The sequence below is a fragment of the Phyllobates terribilis genome, unplaced genomic scaffold, assembly GCF_046119375.1.
Source record: "Phyllobates terribilis strain yellow unplaced genomic scaffold, ASM4611937v1 Scaffold_7__3_contigs__length_470593459, whole genome shotgun sequence".
Lineage (NCBI taxonomy): Eukaryota > Metazoa > Chordata > Amphibia > Anura > Dendrobatidae > Phyllobates > Phyllobates terribilis.
The window spans coordinates 49795315-49814733 of record NW_027362767.1 but is presented as its reverse complement, the minus strand read 5'-3'; the positions used below and the strand labels follow the sequence as shown (position 1 = coordinate 49814733).

At 45.6% G+C, this 19419-nt stretch overlaps 1 protein-coding gene across 5 annotated transcripts in view; it reads left to right on the top strand.

Moving 5' to 3' along the window:
* BCL11B (BCL11 transcription factor B) overlaps positions 1-19419 on the top strand; it is a 119978-nt gene that overhangs the window by 28283 nt on the left and 72276 nt on the right. For all 5 annotated transcript variants that reach the window (XM_073638524.1, XM_073638525.1, XM_073638523.1 and 2 more), the window contains exon 2: positions 3832-4200. In XM_073638524.1, coding sequence (XP_073494625.1) covers positions 3832-4200 — 369 coding nt within the window. The remainder of the gene's footprint in view (positions 1-3831; positions 4201-19419) is intronic.

Here is a 19419-nt window from a genome sequence, read left to right as displayed (position 1 = left end):
TTATTTTAATTTTTTATTTATTTTGCCTCTTTTTTTATATATATTTTAGATCCCAATTAAATCCACAGTAATTATTATTTTTTTTTATTCCTTTTTTTCCCTTTTTTTTATAAAGCCACACGGCAACCAATTTCTCTGGCTTTATTACTGTAAGAATTTGGAAAAGCTGAGTGACGGCCCCTGTCTAATGGCGGGCCGGTAGTATGTCACCCAACTTTCCTAGAGCCAGACACATCCAGGGAGCAGCTGCTGCATTATATGATACTAATGAGCCCGGGGATATTACATGACATATTCATTGTATCCGCCATGGAAACTAAACTTGTGAAGCACCTTGTCTGCCTCCTGTGAAAATATGACATATATTACCAACATGGGAGCCATATTTTACATATTTTTTTTGACAGTTTTCTGAAAAATCTGCTCAGAAAATAAAAGAAAAAAACCTACAGCGCAGAACGGGGTAAACAAAACCTTATTTCCGGGATTTTTTTTTTTTATTTATTTAATTTTTTCTTCGGCAACCTTTCAAAAAAAAAAAAAATTTCTAACAATTCATTACATTTTTTCCAATATATGTTTGGCATAACGTTCTCACTTAAATCGCAAAAAAAAATTAATAATTTGCATCTGCCACATTTTTCGACTTTTCCTTGCAATTAATTACAACCCCGCGTATTCTCGCCGGCTGTTTGTTGTCTGGTAGAATACAAGTTGCAGTTTGGAGAGGATGTGGCTACGGTTGACATCATGATGGCTGATGCAGTGCAATAATAATAAAAAAAAATAATAATATATATATATATATATATATATATATATATATATATATATGTATATATTTATTTTATTTTTTTTAATAATTTTATTTATTTATTTTTGTGTTTTTTATTTTTTATTTTTTTAATGCAGTGAGACATAGTGGATGTATATAATTCATCTGAGTGAGAGGATACAGGTATGATCTGGAGTGATATGTACCGCCAAGGGCACGCTGCATCTCCTGCGACGGGGAGGATGGCGCGGGGGAGGGGAGCGTTACAGGAATCAGCGTAGCTATTAAGAGACATCTATCTGTTTTTAGACTTGTTTATGCCATTGATAGCTTTAACACAAATGTCCTCAGGCGCGCTTTATGTGGAAAAAAGGTTCAATTTTCCCTGGGTAGGTTAACACTCAGGTAGCTAATATGCTGAGGCTGAATGTGACAATCTGTAGCTGTTAAAGACTTGAGGATGCAGAATAATAGGGTTTTTCCCTTTAAGAATAGATACCTGGTGGCTATGATGGTTGTCACCGAGCTTTCCAAGACCTCTGGGTGGTCAATCCACCTAGATATAAAGGGGAAGAGATGTATAACTGGGCGGCTATGGTGTCTATACAACTATGTGATAAAGCTCTGTTCACACATGCATTGTGATTTTCGTCAAGGGATGGATACTGGTGGAGCCTGACGTACCCGATTAAAATATTGGGGCCTTTCAGGTTCCTTCAATATATCCATAATTTTAAAGGGGATAGATTACAAGAATTCTTAATGCAGCAATATTTTTTCTCATCAAATATGCCAGAATCTACGATGTTCTTAAAACGATGTGAACACGGCCTAAAACCGACGGGAGCTCAGCCTAAAACCAACGGGAGCATGGCCTAAAACCGATGTGAGCACAGCCTAAAACCGACAGGAGCACAGCCTAAAATTGATGTGAGCACAGCCTAAAACCGACGGGAGCACAGCCTAAAACCGACAGGAGCACAGCCTAAAACCGATGTGAGCACAGCCTAAAACCGATGTGAGCACAGCCTAAAACCGACAGGAGCACAGCCTAAAACCGACAGGAGCACAGCCTAAAACCGACTGGAGCACAGCCTAAAACCAACGGGAGCTCAGCCTAAAACTGATGTGAGCACAGCCTAGCCGGGATCAGAGGGAACGTATGAGTTATACATACTCCTGGCCAGAGCCCGTCCAGTGGGTGCGGTCAGACTCCATACACTTGTATAAAGCGAGGCTGCTCCCTCTAGTCGGCCGGGAGTATGTATAAGTCATACATACCCTCTTGCCCCGGGTAAGAAACCAGCAAATCCCCGCAGCGCACAGTGAGTGCCCTGGGGTGATTCATAAGTCTGCAGTCACTATGACTGAAGACTTATTGATTTGGACCGGACAACCCCTTTAAAGCGATGTGAACATGGCCTTAAACCAATATGAAAACAGGCTTAAAGGGGTTGTCTGGAACTTTTACACTGATATCCGGGACTCCCGCTGATCAGCTGTTTCCGGTGTCGACGATGGCTGGAAGTACTTCGTTACTTAGCTGCACAGCTCTGTCAACTGTATAATGACCGCAGCCCCCTATTGAGCATTTTTGGCCACTGCAAGCACTGGAAACAGCTGATCGATGAGCGTGCTGTGTGCTCCGTGAATCAGATATTGATGGCATATCCCAAGGAAATCGGTCAATTTCATCAGTGTTTTTTAATCAGCGTTTGGTCAGCGTTCACTACTATAGGTATAAGTGCTGTCTGTGAAAACCACGGATAGCACTTGTACAAGAAAAACTGACATCTGAATGAGCCCTTAAACCCGTGTGAACACTGCCTTAAAACTGCCGTGAACACAGCCTTAAACCGATTTTAACACGGCCTTAAACCAATGTGAACATGGCCTTAAAACCGACATGAACACTTCCTTAAAACCAACGTGAACACGGCCTTAAACAGATGTGAACACGTCCTTAAAACCCAATGTGAACATGGCCTTAAACCAATGTGAACACGGTCTTAAACTGACGTGAACACGGCCTTAAAACCGACGTGAACACGGCCTTAAAACCGACGTGAACACGGCCTTAAAACCGACGTGAACACGGCCTTAAAACCGACGTGAACACAGCCTAAAACCGACGAGAACACAGCCTTAAACCGACGTGAACACGGCCTTAAAACCGACGTGAACACGGCCTTAAAACCGACGTGAACACGGCCTTAAAACCGACGTGAACACGGCCTTAAAACCGACGTGAACACGGACTTAAAATCGACGTGAACATGGCCTTAAAACCGACGTGAACATGGCCTTAAAACCGACGTGAACACGGCCTTAAAACCGACGTGAACACGGCTTTAAACCGACGTGAACACGGCCTTAAAACCGACGTGAACACGGCCTTAAAACCGACGTGAACACGGCCTTAAAACCGACGTGAACATGGCCTTAAAACCGACGTGAACATGGCCTTAAAACCGACGTGAACACGGCTTTAAACCGACGTGAACACGGCCTTAAAACCGACGTGAACACGGCCTTAAAACCGACGTGAACACGGCCTTAAAACCGACGTGAACATGGCCTTAAAACCGACGTGAACACGGCCTTAAAACCGACGTGAACATGGCCTTAAAACCGACGTGAACATGGCCTTAAAACCGACGTGAACACGGCCTTAAAACCGACGTGAACACGGCCTTAAAACCGACGTGAACACGGCCTTAAAACCGACGTGAACACGGACTTAAAATCGACGTGAACATGGCCTTAAAACCGACGTGAACATGGCCTTAAAACCGACGTGAACACGGCTTTAAACCGACGTGAACATGGCCTTAAAACCGACGTGAACACGGCCTTAAAACCGACGTGAACATGACCTTAAAACCGACGTGAACACGGCCTTAAAACCGACGTGAACACGGCCTTAAAACCGACGTGAACATGGCCTTAAAACCGATGTGAACACGGCCTTAAACTGTGACTAATTTCTTTGTTTTTTAATTTAGAAAAATATTTTGAAAGAATATTCACACGTTTTCTCATTTGTTCTATTTCAGCCGAACAGCACCATGTCCAAACGGTAATCACGGATGAAGACGACGGGCTTCCCATCCCAGAGCCGGGGACCATTAACCTGTCCGGCAGCGGGAACGACCCAGACTTGTTAACATGTGGACAGTGTCAAATGAACTTCCCGCTGGGAGACATCTTGGTTTTTATAGAGCACAAGAAAAAACAGTGCGGAGGTCTGAGCGGAGGCTGCTACGAAAAGAGTCTGGATAAAAGTAGTCCTCCGCCCCCATCTCGCTCCGAGCTCAGGAAAGTGGCAGAGCCGGTGGAAATCGGCATCCAAGTCACGCCCGATGAGGAAGACCGTCTTCTCACACCTACGAAAGGAATTTGCCCGAAGCAGGAGAATATTGCAGGTACGGTGCCATTTTTATTTTTTCTGCGACCCAATAGAGACGGACATCAGATATGGTCAAATATTAGCTTCTTGCTGAATTTTTTCTTTATTATCATCATTGATACATTTATTGCTTAATAAATTAGAAAATTCCATTAGTTTAGGATTCGGCATCTTCTAACCCCCTATATTCATAGATGACCATGGACCGTGGAGAAAGAAAGGCTGTACCCCAATAGGAGTCTGTAGCTTAGAGTGCTCCCTAGGTCTGGATCTCAGGGTGGGATTACTGAGCGCACCCCGAGTCTGCGGCGTAGCCGGTGGCGCTGACCTCTTCTCCGTAGTTATATGTAATAAGCAGTCGTTTAATCATCAGATGAAAGCGTCGCTATCTGGGCTGCTATCATGTGAAGCTGCGGCTTTCATCCTCCTGGCGCGGAGCCGCTCGCTACCTTATGAGTCTGAAGTTGCATTGATTTGCATGTTAGAAGTCGGAGGATTAGCGCTAATCCTAAACCTATTTATCCTGAAGCCGGTGTGAAGGAGAGTTCCTTTTTTACGTTTTCCTAGAATGCAAAACTTGTCATCTTCTCCTCCGCGACTTAGGAAGCGATTAACCACAGGTAATTGGAGATAATTGCCCCATACGTAGAGCTGTAGCTGCAGCTCGGGGTGAAACTACAACTCCCAGCATTTCCTCTTCATTAGGACTGCAAACCTCTATGCTGGGAGTTGTAGTTCCGATACAAGTTGAGGAGGCCGGGTTGCAGACTACTTATGACTTCTCATCTTTTTAGTCTGCAAATCATGCTGGGTGTTGTAGTTCCACAAAACCCGACAAGTTATACTATTCCGAATATTGATTATAACCTATCCTGTTCTTAACATGCTGGGAGTTGTAGTTCCGTCAAATTAGAAAATCTACAAGTTGCAGACTGCTGATTATAATCTCTTCTGAACTCCGCATGCTGGGAGTTGTAGTTCCAAAAAATCCATAAAGACACAGTTTGCAGACTGCTTATTATAACTTCTCCTGTTCTTAGCACTTAGCATGCTGGGAGCTGTAGTTCTGTAAATTTAGAAAATCCCAAATTGCAGACTGCCGATTATAACCTTGTCTGATCTCAGCATGCTGGGAGTTGTAGTTGCACAAATCTAGAAAGTCCCAGGTTGCAGACTACTGATTACATCTCTTAGCATGCTGGGAGTTGTAGTTGCACAAATCTAGAAAGTCACAGGTTGCAGACTACAGATTATAACTCTTAGCATGCTGGGAGTTGTAGTTTCACAAATCTAGAAAAGTCCCAAGTTGCAGATGAAATATTATAACCTCTGCTGTTCTCAGCATGCTTAGAGTTGTAGTTCTAAAACAGCAGGAGAGCAGTAGGTTGCGGACCCCTGATTCCAAGTCTGAGGGCATGATGGGAGTTGTTGTACTACAATAGCTAGAAAGCTGCAGAATATGGACGACATGTCCTGTTTTAAGTCGGCAAGATACTGTATGCTAGGAGTGGTAGTTCCAGTACAGGAGGAGGTTGTAGTTTGCAGACCCCTGATTTCCTTCTACTCTTCACAGCTGGTGTAGATTAAGCCATTCTGGGAGTTATAGTTCTCCAGCTCGTTCACTAATATTAAGAGCTGTGATGCCAGGTTATTAGGGAGCAGAGCGATGGCAGCGCTGGGATTTTCCACGTCCCGTCTAGCGCTGTTGTAGGGAGACGGAGGTGCCGCAGCAGCAGCGCAGAGTATCAGGCCGTACAGCTGCGGTGACAGCGGAGCAGAGGGGAGCGCTCTCCCAACGCGCGCTTTTTGCAGATTACTATTGTTAAGCAGCCGCCAAAACACAGTGTCAGATAATAGCGACGTGCATTAGCGAGCGGTACTATTTGTGCTCGCATATGACGGATATTCTGATTTCCTCACCGTACTGTCTGGGGGTCTTGGCTTCTCCCTCCCTCTCGGAAGCAAGAACCCGCCATGTGCTCACAACACTTTATTTTATTTTTTTCTTTGTCGGGAGTTTTCTGGCAGCGATTTGCTCTCCCAAGTTTTAAAGCAATTAAAGGTTAATCCCGAAAATAGTAGCAGAGACTTGCTGTGTCAGCCGGAGGAAAAGTTCTGGAAAGCGCAGAGAAATTGCGGTTTTCCTATGTCGGGAGAAGCAGGTCTAAAGCATCGCATGTAGCAGAGCTGAGTGGGTGAATGCGGCATCGTTTGTTCTCTGAGTTTACTAAATTGCAACTTCAGCTCTGCTACATCTGCAGATGTTAGGCTGGGGTTTACAGGAGAGGATGTAGGTTGGGTTCACATCTACGTAGACCACCAAAAATGAGAGCCAATGGGGTTTAAGAGGTCTATTAATATTTTTCCAGCAAATATGATGAAATCTGCAGGTGTATTTAGATGTAGCAGAGCTGAATATGTTATGTAGTCCCTGGGTCTGCATCATTTATGTACAGCATAGTTTAGCAAAAATATTTGCAGGACCCTGACCCAGCGGTCACGTCGGTGGTCCGTGGTCACCTCCTCGGCGCCTCTTTAAGTAGTGACGTCATTACATTGTGGCACAACGTGTGCCGCTAACGTACAATGATAAAGTCGGTGTAATATGGACATATTAGGAAGAAATGACAAACTCAGCTCTGCTATATTTGTATTTTTTATGCTGAATTTTATGGAATAGGATTTGAAGTCGTGGTGTGAATACTGCCAATGTAGCAGAACTGAATCGAAGACTAAAGACTTGCCTGCAATCCTATGCGCAATATTGAGATAGTACGATATATGACAAACTCAGCTCTGCTGCATTTGTACATTTGACAGTTTTATTGGAAAGAGTATATATATCGATTTAGCAGACCTAAGTATGTTACTCGGGTTCTGGGTCTACATCAGTACAGGTGTACTGACTTTTTTAATAGAGAATATTGAGACATGATGATATATGACAAACACAGCTCTGCTGCATATGTACAATCAGGCTGAGTTTGATTGGTAATAATGACAATGGCTGTATATATGTAGCAGAGCTGAATATATTATTCAAGCCCTGTAATAGGTTAACTGCAGTCCTGTGTAGAGTATTAAGATAAGATGATATATGACAAACACAGCTCTGCTGCATTTATACTTTTTAGGCTGAGTTATATTAGAAAGAAAATAGTAGAACTATATTAAGATGTAGCAGAGCTGAATATCTTACTCAGGTCCTCAGTCTTCATCTGTCATAGGTATACCTGCTTTTTTATGTAGAATATTGACATATTATGATAAAATGATACATGACAAACACAGCTCTGCTGCATTTATACATTTCTTGCTGAGTTTTATCAGAAACAATTAAGAGAATGGCTGTACGTAGATGTAGCAGAGCTGCATATGTTATTCATGTCCTGTAATAGGTTAACTTGCAATCCTGTGTAGAATATTAGGATATTATGATCAGATAATTTATGACAAACACAGCTCTGCTTAATTATATTGGAAAGAAAATAATACATCTATATTTCAATGTAGCAGAGCTAAATATCTTACTCGGGTCGTGGGTCTATATCTATCATAAGTATACCTGTTTTTTTTTTAATGTACAATATTGAGATATTGTGATATGGCGATATATGACAAACATAGCTCTGCTGCATTGATACATTTCAGGCTGAGTTTTATCAGAAACAATTAAGAGAACGGCCGTGATTATCCCTTTTTTTAAAGTCATGACCGCTAATTATCAGGGCTGTCATTGGCTAAATATGTCACCGATATTGCCGTAAACCATGTCGGGCTTTACTGTAATAAGGCAGCTGCCTGACACTCATCGTATCCGCTTTGGACTCGTCGTATTCCAAATTGCAAGCTTTTCCTCGGTTTCTCTTGCTTGGCATGTGGAAGGTTTGCACAGTCATCCGCAGGAGAAGACTTGCTGTGACACCTGATGCTGCTGCCATTAAAAAAGAGCTGCGGAGTAATCATCGGAAGGGCAGATCACTGAGAACACAGAAAAGGGGGCAATGAGAGGGGAATGTAAAAAAGAGTGGACCCCTGATGTCAGCACAGGACGAAAAGCCAAATGCATAATGTCTGCTCAATTTCATGCAATTTATTGCTTTCTGTTATCAGCCATTTCAAGTTGGAGAGAGGATGACTGACGACTAATAAATCAGTAAGAATGTCTGCTACGTTTTCCATTTCTCCAAACTTTTAGAAAAGTTGATTTCAATAGGTGTAGCGCTTTAAACACTGATGATATTAATTTACCGTCCCTTTAAAGGGGCGATCAAAGGTACAAGGGGCGTATCCGTAACGACCATACATTTACTATTGGCCACCGGGCTGATCATTTGTGCTGGGATCCATTATTAGGACTTATTTACATGGTGCAAATGGTAGAAAATATGCCAAACATTTAAAGGGGAAGTTGCCCGTGTGAATGTGCACACTCGCACCTGTGTACGTTGGTTGTTACAGTTTTTGCCAGTTTTTACAGATTTTGCAAAATTTCGTGATATATATTACAGGATGGTGAAAGTAACCTCTGTCTGATAACAGCGAACAAGGTATTAAAGGGTTATTCCCAAAATATTATGTTCTGCCCTATCCACAGGATAGGAGATAACTTGCTGATCTCTGGGTGGGCGCTGCGCTTGGCTTTATCCAGCAGTCCCATAGACAATGAATAGAGAGGAAGATGAGTGTGTGCACCTCCACTCTATTTAAGACAGTCCGCATAGCCTGGTTTCTCAGTTCCAGAGCCCTGAGGATCCCAGCAGTTAGACCCCTATCTATCAGGATAGGAGACAACTTGCTGATCTCTGGGGAGGGGGCTACATTTGTTTGTTTTTTTTCCAGCAATCCTATAGACAATGAATGTCGTGTGTGCACCTGCGCTCCATTTAAGATGGTCTGCAGAGCCTGTGATTCCTCGGTTTCAGAGCCCTGAGGATCGCAGCGCTTAGACCCCTTTTTGCTAGCATAGGAGATGACTTGCTGGTCTCTAGGTGGTCACTACGTTCGATTTTTCTCTGGCATTCCCATAGACAATGAATGGAGTGTGTGCGCCTACTTTCCATTTAGGATGGTTCCTTGGTTCCAGAACCCTGAGGATCTCAGCAGTTAGACCCCTTTCTGTTAGGATAGGAGATAGCTTGTTGGTCTCTAGGTGGGCGCTACCCTTGATATTCTCTGGCAGTCCTATAGACAATGAGTGGAGTGTTCACCTATGCTCCATTTAAGATGGTCTGCAGAGCCTGGTTTCTTGGTTCCAGAGCCTTGAGGATCCCAGTGATTAGACCCCTATCGATCAGGATAGGGGATAATTTGATATTTTGGGAATAACCTTATCAATTCACCTGCAATGAAGATAGATTAGAGTTAAGAGTTAGTGTCCCTATAAATGTGTGGCCCTAATGGGTATTGTTCCAGATTCCCCAATTTTTTTCTAGATCCTAGTGAATAAATAATTTTTAGAAGGGACTTTCTGGCCACCCTGTACAGTCCAGTAGCCACCCACATACATATGCCTTCCCCACAGCGCTGAAGACCTGACATTCATGGTATATTTAGAGCAAGGTATGCGACAGAGGCTGAAGGTGTGTCAGCGGGCCTTCTGTCACACTTTTACAGTTCAATTCCATAGAATAGATTAGATAAGGGCCCCCGGGTCATCACAAGACGGCATTCTTCACAAGGAAATAACTCGGGCTGGATGGTCACTGTTCATCCATTCCCCCGGTACGTTCACCAGGAAACATCTCACAAAGTAAATGCAGTTTATACGCTCAGTTGCTCATGCTGGTATTTTTTTAGCCGGGTAATATAGTTATCGTCCAGAGCTCAAGGACAACACTAAAGTTCACTCTATCTTCTCTTTTTTTTTTTTTCCTCGGAGGGACTGAAGGTATTTTAGCTCTTTTCTAAGCCACAAACACCCTCTAGTGTCTTATACGACATATATATTAATTTTAGTTTTTTGTAAAAAAAAAAAAAATAAAATTTTGGTAAAATTTTGTCAAATTATAGAAGAAAAATAAGACCTCGAATGGCCTTGTCCTTGGCTTGGCGTGAGTGAAGTGCATGGCAGACTGACTACTGGTTGAGGTGGCTTACTCAGAGTATGTGACTTCACAAGAGGTGGAGTAGAAACATTGACCAGGTTGGGTACCCGCAAATTTTGGGTTTTGGCAGAAATTGGTGAATTGAGTAGAGAGATAGGAAATCAGACCTAAAATCTACTACTCAATATCAAAAAGGAAGATCCCGCCCGGCTTTCCTCTTCTCCCACAGACCGACTTCCTCTTCGTGGAAAATAGGAACTTTTTTTGAGAAGGTTCTGGTAGTCATGTCAAGTCAATGGAGAACATAGAAGACAATGGGAAAATTTACAAAAACTAGAATGTTTGATACGGATTGTCCAATCTCAAGGCCAAATTTCACCATTTTGTAGAAACTTCATATAGACAACGTAGATGTCCGTCCATACATGATTAGGGTCAAAAATTGATGGGTGATAGGGACCATTTCCAAGAACTGTAAGCTCATAGTATTGCTCTTGGAGATTATATAGTATCCCTAAGCACCAACCAGGGTCTTCACTTTTTTTTTTTACCACTCGGAAGGTCAACAGATAGACATCTCACCAACTTCTCACCTTGTCTACGGTCACTCTTTGTTTTTGCCCATTTTTTTTCATCGTCTGAGGCCCATTTGTCCTTTAAAAGTATCGTGTGCAGCTATGTTACATTACGTGACTTACACCTCTCCCGGATTTTAAGGGCAGGGGGTTCTGAAGGGGCCAGCGTGGAAAAGAATGTAGCACATGACATGTTATTACTGATACGAACCACCTGCACATTATCTGTATTATCTGCGTCCAGTCCTTTTTTTTAAAAATAATCTTTAAGAACTATGCGAAAAATGCACTGTGTTATCATAAAAATAGATTTCTCGCACATACTGAGAATGTATTGTTTACAGCAAGGTCAGAGCCGGGCAGAACCTCGATACTGTACAACTTTGCTAAATCCCTCCGGCTGGATTAACCTGTTGAATATACCATACCGGTTTCAGGTCTTTATGTAAATTCGGGAAGTAGATTGAATTTTGGTTGATCCCAGAACCTACAAAAGTTCTTTTAGATCTACTTGGTGCAAATATAAAAATGAGGCCCTTTTCAGCAGCTTTCTGACGCTACCACTCCGCTAACCACATGGACAGGAAGTTCTGGTGCACCACATCTCACGTTCATGACATAAGTACATTTTCTTCTACCTTGTTTGTAGCACCAGTGGAGACCACCTGCCAACGTAGGTTCTCAGAACCCATTAACATAGGGACAAAGCCAAATTGGAATGGTCCTACTGTCTCCAAAGGCCCCGTCACCACAGTCTAGGCAGGCAGACATGCCCTTGGTGGTGGACCTATTTTCATAATTTATCCTTAGCTGCTTCTACTGCAAACTGCAGCATGTTTCCGTTGTCCCACATGTGACAACAGGCTCAGTGGTTACAGTTAGTGTTTCGCAGGGCGAGGGTTATGGGTTCCTGTCTTACCAGGGTAACATCTGCATAGAGTGTTCTCACGGGTTTCCTACAGTTGCCCTACTTTACTTTCATACCCACAAAAACTGACTGGTAGGCTACTCGTCCCTGATTAGTGGGGAAATTAGATGGTAAATTTGTCCGGCTGTAGGGATTGACTGATGTTGGAACATTGATAAATCCTCCTCTCATGTTACACTAACGCCAACCTGCTTCCTGCAGCACGGTGCCACCTAAACGCTTCCTGCTGTGTACAGCATTGGTTTCATTCTCCTTTCAACACCCCACATTGTGTTACTATCAAACTTCATCTGGGCTTGTGCTGGTGCGATCATACAACATGCTGAAACATTATCGCACCTTCTGCCGTCTCCTACGACACCAGCATCACTCCTCCTACAACACGCCAGGGTGAGCAATATTCACGCCTACTACATGCCACTGCGTGCCAGCATCACACCGCCTGCTACCAGAGCTCTAAGCCAAAAGATGGCACCGCACCGCGGTCACACCCTGTACAGCAGAGCCTGGACAGCTACTGTCACACCCTGTACAGCAGAGCCTGGACAGCTACTGCCACACCCTGTACAGCAGAGCCTGGACAGCTACTGTCACACCATGTACAGCAGAGCCTGGACAGCTACTGTCACACCCTGTACAGCAGAGCCTGGACAGCTACTGTCACACCCTGTACAGCAGAGTCTGGACAGCTACTGTCACACCCTGTACAGCAGAGGCTGGACAGCTACTGTCACACCCTGTACAGTAGAGCCTGGACAGCTACTGCCACACCCTGTACAACAGAGCCTGGACAGCTACTGTCACACCATGTACAGCAGAGCCTGGACAGCTACTGTCACACCCTGTACAGCAGAGCCTGGACAGCTACTGTCACACCCTGTACAGCAGAGCCTGGACAGCTACTGTCACACCCTGTACAGCAGAGCCTGGACAGCTAAACACCCTGTACAGCAGAGCCTGGACAGCTACTGTCACACCCTGTACAACAGAGCCTGGACAGCTACTGTCACACCATGTACAGCAGAGCCTGGACAGCTACTGTCACACCCTGTACAGCAGAGCCTGGACAGCTACTGTCACACCCTGTACAGCAGAGCCTGGACAGCTAAACACCCTGTACAGCAGAGCCTGGACAGCTACTGTCACACCCTGTACAGCAGAGCCTGGACAGCTACTGCCACACCCTGTACAACAGAGCCTGGACAGCAACTGTCACACCATGTACAGCAGAGCCTGGACAGCTACTGTCACACGCTGTACAGCAGAGCCTGGACAGCTACTGTCACACCCTGTACAGTAGAGCCTGGACAGCTACTGCCACACCCTGTACAACAGAGCCTGGACAGCTACTGTCACACCATGTACAGCAGAGCCTGGACAGCTACTGTCACACCCTGTACAGCAGAGCCTGGACAGCTACTGTCACACCCTGTACAGCAGAGCCTGGACAGCTACTGTCACACCCTGTACAGCAGAGCCTGGACAGCTAAACACCCTGTACAGCAGAGCCTGGACAGCTACTGTCACACCCTGTACAACAGAGCCTGGACAGCTACTGTCACACCATGTACAGCAGAGCCTGGACAGCTACTGTCACACCCTGTACAGCAGAGCCTGGACAGCTACTGTCACACCCTGTACAGCAGAGCCTGGACAGCTAAACACCCTGTACAGCAGAGCCTGGACAGCTACTGTCACACCCTGTACAGCAGAGCCTGGACAGCTACTGCCACACCCTGTACAACAGAGCCTGGACAGCAACTGTCACACCATGTACAGCAGAGCCTGGACAGCTACTGTCACACGCTGTACAGCAGAGCCTGGACAGCTACTGTCACACCCTGTACAGCAGAGCCTGGACAGCTACTGTCACACCCTGTACAGCAGAGCCTGGACAGCTACTGTCACACCCTGTACAGCAGAGCCTGGACAGCTACTGTCACACCCTGTACAGCAGAGCCTGGACAGCTACTGTCACACCCTGTACAGCAGAGCCTGGACAGCTACTGTCACACCATGTACAGCAGAGTCTGGACAGCTACTGTCACACCATGTACAGCAGAGCCTGGACAGCTACTGTCACACCCTGTACAGCAGAGTCTGGACAGCTACTGTCACACCCTGTACAGCAGAGTCTGGACAGCTACTGTCACACCCTGTACAGCAGAGCCTGGACAGCTACTGTCACACCCTGTACAGCAGAGCCTGGACAGCTACTGTCACACCATGTACAGCAGAGCCTGGACAGCTACTGTCACACCCTGTACAGCAGAGCCTGGACAGCTGCTGTCACACCCTGTACAGCAGAGCTTGGACAGCTACTGTCACACCCTGTACAGCAGAGCCTGGACAGCTACTGTCACACCCTGTACAGCAGAGCCTGGACAGCTACTGTCACACCATGTACAGCAGAGCCTGGACAGCTACTGTCACACCCTGTACAGCAGAGCCTGGACAGCTGCTGTCACACCCTGTACAGCAGAGCCTGGACAGCTACTGTCACACCCTGTACAGCAGAGCCTGGACAGCTACTGTCACACCCTGTACAGCAGAGTCTGGACAGCTACTGTCACACCCCGTACAGCAGAGCCTGGACAGCTACTGTCACACCATGTACAGCAGAGCCTGGACAGCTACTGTCACACCCTGTACAGCAGAGCCTGGACAGCTACTGTCACACCATGTACAGCAGAGTCTGGACAGCTACTGTCACACCCTGTACAGCAGAGCCTGGACAGCTACTGTCACACCCTGTACAGCAGAGCCTGGACAGCTACTGTCACACCATGTACAGCAGAGCCTGGACAGCTACTGTCACACCCTGTACAGCAGAGCCTGGACAGCTACTGTCACACCCTGTACAGCAGAGCTTGGACAGCTACTGTCACACCCTGTACAGCAGAGCCTGGACAGCTACTGTCACACCCTGTACAGCAGAGCCTGGACAGCTACTGTCACACCATGTACAGCAGAGCCTGGACAGCTACTGTCACACCCTGTACAGCAGAGCCTGGACAGCTGCTGTCACACCCTGTACAGCAGAGCCTGGACAGCTACTGTCACACCCTGTACAGCAGAGCCTGGACAGCTACTGTCACACCCTGTACAGCAGAGTCTGGACAGCTACTGTCACACCCCGTACAGCAGAGCCTGGACAGCTACTGTCACACCATGTACAGCAGAGCCTGGACAGCTACTGTCACACCCTGTACAGCAGAGCCTGGACAGCTACTGTCACACCATGTACAGCAGAGTCTGGACAGCTACTGTCACACCCTGTACAGCAGAGCCTGGACAGCTACTGTCACACCCTGTACAGCAGAGCCTGGACAGCTACTGTCACACCATGTACAGCAGAGCCTGGACAGCTACTGTCACACCCTGTACAGCAGAGCCTGGACAGCTACTGTCACACCATGTACAGCAGAGCCTGGACAGCTACTGTCACACCATGTACAGCAGAGCCTGGACAGCTACTGTCACACCATGTACAGCAGAGTCTGGACAGCTACTGTCACACCCTGTACAGCAGAGCCTGGACAGCTACTGTCACACCCTGTACAGCAGAGCCTGGACAGCTACTGTAACACCCTGTACAGCAGAGCCTGGACAGCTACTGTCACACCATGTACAGCAGAGCCTGGACAGCTACTGTCACACCCTGTACAGCAGAGCCTAGACAGCTGCTGTCACACCCTGTACAGCAGAGCCTGGACAGCTGCTGTCACACCCTGTACAGCAGAGCCTGGACAGCTGCTGTCACACCCTGTACAGCAGAGCCTGGACAGCTGCTGTCACACCCTGTACAGCAGAGCCTGGACAGCTACTGTCACACCATGTACAGCAGAGCCTGGACAGCTACTGTCACACCCTGTACAGCAGAGCCTGGACAGCTACTGTCACACCCTGTACAGCAGAGCCTGGACAGCTACTGTCACACCATGTACAGCAGAGCCTGGACAGCTACTGTCACACCATGTACAGCAGAGCCTGGACAGCTACTGTCACACCATGTACAGCAGAGTCTGGACAGCTACTGTCACACCCTGTACAGCAGAGCCTGGACAGCTACTGTCACACCCTGTACAGCAGAGCCTGGACAGCTACTGTAACACCCTGTACAGCAGAGCCTGGACAGCTACTGTCACACCATGTACAGCAGAGCCTGGACAGCTACTGTCACACCCTGTACAGCAGAGCCTAGACAGCTGCTGTCACACCCTGTACAGCAGAGCCTGGACAGCTGCTGTCACACCCTGTACAGCAGAGCCTGGACAGCTGCTGTCACACCCTGTACAGCAGAGCCTGGACAGCTGCTGTCACACCCTGTACAGCAGAGCCTGGACAGCTACTGTCACACCATGTACAGCAGAGCCTGGACAGCTACTGTCACACCCTGTACAGCAGAGCCTGGACAGCTACTGTCACACCCTGTACAGCAGAGCCTGGACAGCTACTGTCACACCATGTACAGCAGAGCCTGGACAGCTACTGTCACACCATGTACAGCAGAGCCTGGACAGCTACTGTCACACCATGTACAGCAGAGTCTGGACAGCTACTGTCACACCCTGTACAGCAGAGCCTGGACAGCTACTGTCACACCCTGTACAGCAGAGCCTGGACAGCTACTGTAACACCCTGTACAGCAGAGCCTGGACAGCTACTGTCACACCATGTACAGCAGAGCCTGGACAGCTACTGTCACACCCTGTACAGCAGAGCCTAGACAGCTGCTGTCACACCCTGTACAGCAGAGCCTGGACAGCTGCTGTCACACCCTGTACAGCAGAGCCTGGACAGCTGCTGTCACACCCTGTACAGCAGAGCCTGGACAGCTGCTGTCACACCCTGTACAGCAGAGCCTGGACAGCTACTGTCACACCATGTACAGCAGAGCCTGGACAGCTACTGTCACACCCTGTACAGCAGAGCCTGGACAGCTACTGTCACACCCTGTACATCAAAGCCTGGACAGCTACTGTCACACCCTGTACAGCAGAGCCTGGACAGCTACTGTCACACCCTGTACAGCAGAGTCTGAACAGCTACTGTCACACCATGTACAGCAGAGCCTGGACAGCTACTGTCACACCCTGTACAGCAGAGCCTGGACAGCTACTGTCACACCCTGTACAGCAGAGCCTGGACAGCTACTGTCACACCCTGTACAGCAGAGCCTGGACAGCTACTGTCACACCCTGTACAGCAGAGTCTGGACAGCTACTGTCACACCCTGTACAGCAGAGCCTGGACAGCTACTGTCACACCCTGTACAGCAGAGTCTGGACAGCTACTGTCACACCCTGTACAGCAGAGTCTGGACAGCTACTGTCACACCCTGTACAGTAGAGCCTGGACAGCTAATGTCACACCTCAAACAACGCACCCTGAAATCTCTGTCTTTACAGGGCCGTCTACCTAACAAGCAATGCCCCACTGTACCGTAGGGGGGATACGAGGGCCCAGGGGGCTACTGTGCTCGCCATAATGCTTCTTCACTTATCTACACTATTACCTCACTATCTAACGATTGCAAGTCTATTATTTCATATCTATCTATCTATTTATCCCATATCTATCTATCTATCTATTATCTATCTATCTATTATCTATATATCCATTATCTATCTATTTATTTATCTTATCTATCCATTTTACCCGCTCATATATTTTTCTTTCTTTTCTTTTTTCCTCTATTTTTTATTTCCTCTTTATTTTTATTTCCTTTCTTCTCTCTCTACCTCTTTTTTTCTTTTTTTTTTATTTAATTTTTCTTACTTTTTATTTCTTTCTTCTGTTTCTCTCTCTTCCTCTCTTTGTTTCTTTTTTCTTCTTTTTTTTCTGTTTCTTCTTTCCTTTCTTTCTTTTTTTCTTTCCTCTGTCTTCCCTTCTCTTTCTTTCTCTCTTCCTCTTTCTTCTTTCTCTTTCTTCCCTTTTTCTGTTTTTTCTTTCTTTCCTTTCTTTCTTCTCTTTCTTTCTCTCTTCCTCTTTCTTCTCTCTATCTCTTTTCCACTCTTACTTTTCTCTCTCTTCCGCTTTCTTCTCTATTTCTTTCTTCCTCCCTTCCTTTCTTTTTGTTATCTATCTATCTATCTATCTATGTATCTATCTATCTATCTATCTATCTATCTATCTATCTGCAGGGGACGCAGCTTCACATTTTATTCGGTTACTTAGAGGGGTATTATTAATTTTCTACCTCTCAAAATCTAAAGCTAATCCCACAGTTTATGATGACCAGTGCCCCTGTATTTCACCGACTTTTTTTTTATTCTCTTCCCTTGAGCTAATTACGTCTCCATCGCACAGGGGTGAAAGCTAAAAAAGTGGGTGGAGTATCTGGGGATTTGGAATCCGGAAATCCCTGAGATGTAATGAAAACAGAACGTACTTTTCACTCGCACTGTGTCTTGCTGGCAGTGAGGTCGCTTTCACGAGCCAATGTTTTTATTGTTGGTGTGCTCTAGACAAGCACTGGGAATGACTCGTTAACCCTTCTTGCTGGCTTAAAAATAGATCGATATAGTCAAACCTAACATATTTTTTAATTTCGTCCCCCCCCCCCCAAAAAAAAATTAGCATTTAACCTTTTATGTCCAGGCGGAATCTGCAGGGCACTGTGGGTCCTTTCAGTTCTACAAAGGGTCAGCCATATGCACAGCAGATGTTAAAGCCTGTGCGGACAACGCTTCTTTTTTTTGTTGCAGCCATTAAAATACAGGCCGTGAGGACTGTCACAGTATATCACCACTTTGCAGGCATAATTGGTATATGAATATATTAGCATATTTTACTGAGACGCTGCTAAAAATAAAGTTCCCACGGTGTCGTTTTCACGTATTTATTAATTCTCTTCCAATTGCTGGATGTCCATTCCTCTCGCTTTTTTTTTTTTTTTTTTTGTGGTCTGAAACTTATTGTTGTGTTTCTGCGTTCAGGATTTCACACCAATTCCTCTCATTATAGACTCGACCATCATCGGATTCATTAAGGGCCAGAGACCATCTTAGTCCGGCGATCACTCTTTTATTTTTCATCACTTTCTATAAGGTGGAGAAAAAGTTGAGGGAATTACCCAATAGGTCTGACCCGAAACGCAACAGCTTAGTCAGTTCCAATAGCTGCAACCTTGGGTCTTTGTATAAAAAAATAAATTAAAAAAAGTCGAATTTTTATTTTTTTTTTCTAGGTCAAGGGACAATGACAATTTTTGATTTTTTTTTTTTTTTTTACTTGTATTTTCTTTCAAGAGGCAAAACAATGTCAGGGAAATGACTGTCTGGACCTAAAGTGGCTCAAACTGGAACACAACAGTTCAGTCAATGCCAAAAGCTGCACTTTTTGAGTCTTGTTACAGCAAAAAAAAAAAAGAAAAATACCATTTTATTTTTGTATTTAGGTTAATAGACAACACATCGGACCCGTTGGGGCTCACGTCGAAATGCAACAGTTTGATTAGTTCCAACCATTCTTGTTATAAAAAAAAGTCACTTTTTTATATTTAGGTCAATGGACAACAGATCGGGCCCAGGCTTACAACAACTATTTTTTCCTCATGTTATATTGACAGGTATTTTCTATAGAAAGATTAAAAAAAAGGAAAATTATTCAAATAACCCCGTAGGCCTAATGGGCCACAAACAGAACTGAAATGCAACAGTTCATTCAGTTCCAAAAGTTTT